We start from the raw sequence: 6,376 nt of genomic DNA, 5'->3' as shown, positions 1-6,376 counted from the left end.
AGACCGTACATCTTAGTAGAAAGTCCTCTGTGTCATAACCATTAATTCGTACAGAACGAAAAACGTCGAGTAAAAGTTCCAGATCACATACTTATATGGGTCCCGCTATCGGTTTCTAGCTACAACCATCGGTTGAGCACGAGCGTTGGCGTTTCCTTCATTATTTTTTTTCATCACGTCATCAAATACGTGGTGTGGGCTTTCAACACAACCTTCCAGTGTTGGTGTAGAGGCATTCATCATAGTTTGGTTGACCTCATTTTAGACCCCAAATGTACTGTTGTTACCATATAGGATTGAAATAGGATAGTAAACATAGATTTGTCCACTTATACTAGTTGAAAGAGATTGTATGTAGTGGGATAGCTTGTGACTCAAAACAATAAATGTCAATACCAGAAATTAAGTCATATAATATTTAATTAATATCAGGACACGACTGAGGTTTATTAACTTACAATTAATAAGTTATTTATATAAATTCTTTGTTTTTACAAGAAAACAAAATATTTATTTAGGAAAAGTTTGCCCCACTGGTTAGGCGTCGGTTTCCAAATTAAGTAAGATAATACTTAATTAATAGTACGACATGAATTTTCAAGGTTTATAAATTTGAAACTTGTGAGTTTTACATATAAACTATCCAAACGCTTGTACAAGATTTCTATAGTAAGTTGGCCATTTTATGTTTTCACCAGATGCAATATGACTTTATTTTATATAAATTGGCATTTAAAATTCTTACATAAAAAGCATTTCGGTCATGAGAACCATATATAAGTTTGACTTACTTATATGTATTTTACCAAATTTTGTACTTTTGAATTTGAACGCATGATGTTTCCAAATGAGACCAAATACATTTTTATAACTCGATTACATTATACTTGGATAGAAAGGCACACATTTACAAAAGTTGGCCAACCAGAGAACTTTTACAAAACACTTTTGGTTATAAAAAAAAACTTTGTGTTAAAACCTGTAGAACTCACTAACAATTTTGTTGACGTATTTTAATGCATGTATTCTCAGGTTATTTAGCAGGGCGGAAGTGTTCGCTCATAAGCCTTTCCATTATTTTACTACACCTTTGTAAACGTCGATTGTTAGGCGTGTGTCTCGATTTAGCAATGGTCTTGTCAATGTAATTTCTATTTCATTAATAATAGAAGATTATATTTGTACTGTTCAATGTATGTTCAATAACTATGATTACTGATTTACGTCGCGTACCTCAACATTTTCGCCGACGGTCAGGGGTGTAATAACTGGTTGGTTATGTGATGTTATTAGTTCTTGATGCCCGAATGTTGCTTGATTTGTGCTTTGTAGGACTCATATTGATGTAAGTTAGTTATCGCATGAATATGTTAAGTTACATGTTGTAAGGGTTAAATAATCTTAGAGTGGTTGACTTGGCTTATTCTGCAGCTCTTGTTTGAGTCTAACCGTTGTAGGGTTGAGTATTTTATTTGAAGGATTATCTAATCTTTATTGTGTGTAATTGTATCTCTGAAGTAGTTAACTGAAATTAGTAGAGGTCCTTCAACTGCTGATGGCAGGGTGAGGTGGGAATCCTAGGAGAGCCTAGGAAACGCTTTAATGAGAAAGGTGCATTGTTTAGTAGATTTTGGAGGGTATCAGAATAAGGAAGTAACTTAGAGGATTCAGGATGATTCTGAGGAAAGTATGGATAGGTGTGGAGGGTAGTATTGGGCCCATACTACTGGAAGCACATGATCCGTACTCGAATCAAGGAAAGTCCCGAAAATTCTAAGGAGCTAGTTGAGGGTAAGAACATGGTTTGACACCATGAATCTGTTAACATTTGGGGTTTTATCATCTTTTCGGTAATGGCGGCCCGAGAAGAAGACGGTTCGGGTGATTGTTTGGGCCTTAGTGGCCATGTCAGTTAGGGTTAAATGGTTCAGATCTAGATGAACAGTTGATTTTGAGGTAGTATAGTAGTACGCCGACAACAAAATACAAACAAACAGTTCAATAACATACGGGAGGCTAAACTAACCACCAAAACATTTTCTGAAGGGAGACCATAAAAAATGATCGAGGTTTGTAGTGGAACTAGATGAAGAATACGGTAGAGGAAGGTTGCGTAGTCGTCGAGTTGGCGGAGGATGACAAACTAGTATACGGCGATGCATTCAAGGAAAAATTGAAGGTTTTATAGAATCTCAAAATCGCAGAGGTAATAATTAACCCCCTGTTTTATTCGTTTTTTGAGTAGCAAACGTACACAAAAATTCTAAAGATTGTAAGTTTTTATTGTTTTATTTAAACATCAATTTTTTTATCGATTATACTTTGAATTTATCAAATTTATTTTATTAAAAGAAAAAGACAAATAACCGAGTTTGGTCTTCATTCCTGGTTTGCCCAGTAACGGACTATATTGTATATTTACTAAAATCCAAAATCCTTATTTCAAGAATGGTGGTTATTTTGTTAATTCTAAAAATAGATAATTATGTGTTCATGTGATCATGTTTTGTGAATATTCCTAAATTATTTGTTTGTTATAATAATAACACAGTTAACTTAGATTTATATACAAATTGATGATTTTGTTATACTCATTTAATAATACAATATCTAAAGTTATTGTAATAAAAAGATTGTGTGCAAAAAACCAATAAATAAAAGTGATATTTTTGAAAATCTAGAAAGGTTATAGAAAGAGATCGTATATGGTGTAAAAATGGTGTATGATTGGAAATGAATCACTACTTACTAAAATTTTACATCAAATTTGATGAAAAAAATGGTGTTATGGATATAGATGATCTAAGTGGTCCAAATCACTCTCTTAAAAAACTTTTACTCTTCAATTGTAAAAACGTATTGAAATGCTTTCTCACTAACTAGTAAAAATATTTGTAAAGAACCACTAGTAAAATGGAGATGCTTTAATTTTGTCTATTGATTAAACAAGATATTTTAAAGATGTCTTTGTAGATAGGAAATGTCATTGAAAAACTGGGATTGAGTTGTACCTAAATGCTCTAATTTTGTGTATTTGATTAAACAATTAATTCATTTTAAAGATGTCTTAATTTAGTACTCAATTATCTTTGTAATTTAGTACCTAAATGCTTTAATAGAAAAACAATTCAAGGTTGGCATCGAAGAAGAAATGTTAGGGTGGAAAATAGAGTACTCAATTATCTTTGTTGCTAGATGTTCTTCCTGAAGTTAACTTATCAAATTGTAATGAATGGTGGATTTGGAACATAGATGATGATGGATTTTTTAAAAGATGCGGAAACATGGAGATGGATTGATAAAAATATCTTGCCTTCTTCTGACATACAGATTCGATGGAATCGGTTTATTTTCGCGAACTATTTTGGATAGATTACCTATACGAATGAATGTTGATCATCGGGGAATTGACATGTCTTCCTTGTCATGCCCCATTTGTAATTTGGAAGAGCAATTGGATCATTTTTATCGGTTGTGAGTTGAGAGCTAGAACATGTGATGCGATTTGGTTTTTATGGAGTTTTCGGAATGATAAAGTTTTTGGTGATTGAAAGATGAAAAAAAACAATATTTTTTATTCTATACGAGAGTTTTATTTTCTTTGGTTCGGCAATAAAAATAATAACATGGATTCAAATGGGTTGATTGATTGCTAATCCTTTTAGCATTATATAATTTTTTGTTTTCTCTAGCTCCTTGCTAGAGTTTTCTTTTTATTTTAATATATGGATGACTATTTCAAAAAAAATGTTTTAATTGAACAAATGTGATTAAGTTGTATTGATATTTCATTAATTAATCGAGTTATGACACACGACAAATCTATTCTACTCCTAAATTATTCTTCTAAATCCATTTATGTCCCTAACAGGACTTGAACCATCGACCTTAAGGAGGAAGGGCAACATCAAATACCGTTTGACCAGAAGCTTTTTGGTTACCATGTAAACATTTGATACAACAATTCAAGCAAACTTTTGTTGAGAGTTTAGTAAAAGGACAAATGCTATTACAAAGTCCAACTTAATACATATACTTGTAACTTCAAACAACTATTGATCAACTTTCCAAAATTGTAACATTTTGTAACGCAGAAGTGTAGTCGCCAAATGCATTGTTGCGTCGAACATATTCTTTATATTGAATGGCTTTGTAGCTTGATGGTTCTGCTTCGTTTACCAAAACCTTTGCAGGTTCAACGACGCAATCGAGAGATGGGTTCACAAAAGTCGCAATGCTGCTTCTAGTTTTGTGCATGCTAGTCACTACTCTGTGATCAACACTTCTCAGCTTTCCATTGCTTATAATCTAAACTCAACAAAAAAAATGCATCCCATTAATCGTTAATTAGTTCTAAAAGTGCACCACGAGTAAATGCATCCGGAGCCCATTAGTTATCTATAAGGGTATGTTTTTTAAGACCGGATGAAAAAAGATGAGACTCGAAACTTGCACTTGACATGATGAGATGCTATTGAACTAGACTAGGCTAGCTTTCTATAACTATATTTGATGATATCATATCTTGTGCAAATATATGGAGAACTATTTCATGTCTCATTTTATTCCATATTTTTGGGTCGGACAAAAAATTGCATTTTTTCTCCATGACACATACCTATTAATTCGTATGTCAAGCCCAATTATTTCGTGTCTTATTGTACATAACCATACAATAACAAAAGAGCCTCCACATGCTGAAGCTTTTCAATTTAGGTTGAGACCTGTGGATTGATCCAAAGCTTTAAGCTAACTTAACTTAATGAACTAGCATATATACCTCCATCTGGTTACCTATGTTGACAACAAAGGCATCCGAAATGGCTCCAACATTGATCCATTGACCATCCTTCAAAACCTGAAGACCAGTTGAATTACCTTGATACACCAACGTTATGAAGCTCGGATCTTGGTGCGCTAATATTCCCAAAGTTAGACTCGGGTCTGGACATGGTGGGTAGAAATTTGACGATAATAACTGGACTTCACTTATATTATTAAAGTACCCCGCCTCCAGTCCTAACCCTTCACCGATCATCTCCAAAATCCTCAAACTCAGTTTCTGTATTTCTACTATATAAGTTGCAATTACCTCCCTGTAGTAGTGTATATATATACGTTTTTCACTTAGGATAATATTATAAAGTCATGATTCTTTGAAATAATGAATATAATTAATTATTAAAAGAGCCGAATTTACTGATATCTAGTTGGTTTGTCGGGCCATAGTTGAATGCATTTGTCCAATGGATGACAAAGATGCTTGAGATTTTCCCTCCATAAATACACGCCATCTTTTGTGTGGTCGGTGTTGGTGTAAATCCAACCCTTTGCATGTGGAACGTACCCTATTGCTTCTTTGTACGGCATGTTAAAGAATTCTTTAAGAACATTCATTGCATCAATCATCGTCTTCTTCGGAACTCCATGATTGATCACCTGTTTCATGATTTTATAACAAAAAATGTATGTAATATTTAGAAACACTACAGAAATTAATAACCCACCTCTCAGAGATAACGAGAAAAAGAACAAACTTTTATATATACCTGAAAGAAACCAAATTCTTGAGAAGCCTTCAAGATTGCTTCAATTGGCTGAAAAGGTATTCCAAGGTCTATAACAGGAAAGGAATCACAAACAGGAATATCAAGATTTTGTGGCCTATCTTCATGGGAGAATATGTACTCCTGAGGTACATAGTTAACGTTGAACCACCTTGAATCTTTATCTTCCTTGATCTCCATATGAACACAGATGTGTTACATGGATATATACACACAAAGAGATGGATATATAGATATACGAAATTTAGAATGCATAGCTCGATACGACCATTAAAAAAATTCTTATAATTTTTAGGCCATCATCAGTTTATTGTTTAAAATGTACAGCTTGCCTCACCCATGATAGCTCTCAAATGGAAATATCAAAAAGAAGAATGTAATGTACAACCTAATATTAACTATGGCCAGGTAGATTGCACCGATGTCACCATAGATGTGATTGCTTGTAATATCAGCACTTATGCTACATTTGTAATATTCTAAACACCACTAGTGATTATATTAATAAAATTCCTATCTTGAAGAAAGCTGTATAGATATATGTTCCTTTCACTGGCCAATTATTTAATCTGCGAGGATCTAAGGTTTTTAAGTGAATAAGACAGCAATATTACAAAATAGTAAATGATGGAGCTAGGAGAAGAAATATAAACCGTAGATTGTAGTCAACAACTTATCTAAAGTATTAAAAAGCCCGTGTAGAATATGCTGCCGAACTGTTTGACGTGAAACATTAGATTCAGGATCAACACATGCCGATCACAGTTTATGCTAATAAATCTGAGATTATAATTCTAAAAAAGAAATTT

The 6,376-nt window shown here is 33.2% G+C and overlaps 1 protein-coding gene across 2 annotated transcripts; it reads right to left on the bottom strand.

Moving 5' to 3' along the window:
* Window positions 1–3,926: 3,926 nt before the first annotated feature.
* On the bottom strand, window positions 3,927–5,994 carry LOC111902656 (hyoscyamine 6-dioxygenase). Of its 2 annotated transcripts, none has more exons than XM_042897251.2 (4): window positions 5,550–5,994; window positions 5,201–5,439; window positions 4,781–5,126; window positions 3,927–4,308 (listed from the first exon to the last, which is right to left on the bottom strand). In XM_042897251.2, exons 1-4 carry the CDS (start codon window positions 5,745–5,747, stop codon window positions 4,060–4,062), a joined length of 1,032 nt encoding a protein of 343 aa, XP_042753185.1. In that variant the 5' UTR covers window positions 5,748–5,994; the 3' UTR covers window positions 3,927–4,059. The 2 variants fall into 2 exon arrangements, with proteins under 2 accessions (XP_042753185.1, XP_023754241.1); XM_023898473.3 differs by having other exon boundaries at window positions 4,781–5,096; window positions 5,550–5,988.
* Between the last annotated feature and the right edge of the window lie 382 nt (window positions 5,995–6,376).

This window comes from Lactuca sativa, chromosome 8 (assembly GCF_002870075.4).
Source record: "Lactuca sativa cultivar Salinas chromosome 8, Lsat_Salinas_v11, whole genome shotgun sequence".
NCBI classification, from domain to species: Eukaryota; Viridiplantae; Streptophyta; class Magnoliopsida; order Asterales; family Asteraceae; genus Lactuca; species Lactuca sativa.
Note: the sequence above shows the minus strand (reverse complement) of the source record. Positions and strands in the feature narration are given on the sequence as shown.

Excerpts from the sequence above, each read along its gene's own strand:
- LOC111902656 (XM_042897251.2), bottom strand. The coding sequence starts at position 5,747 with ATGGAGATCAAGGAAGATAAAGATTCAAGGTGGTTCAACGTTAACTAT. Across the intron at positions 5,440-5,549 it reads AAGAATTTGGTTTCTTTCAG|GTGATCAATCATGGAGTTCC; the intron begins GTATATATAAAA and ends ATCATGAAACAG. Across the intron at positions 4,309-4,780 it reads ACATAGGTAACCAGATGGAG|ATTATAAGCAATGGAAAGCT; the intron begins GTATATATGCTA and ends TGTTGAGTTTAG.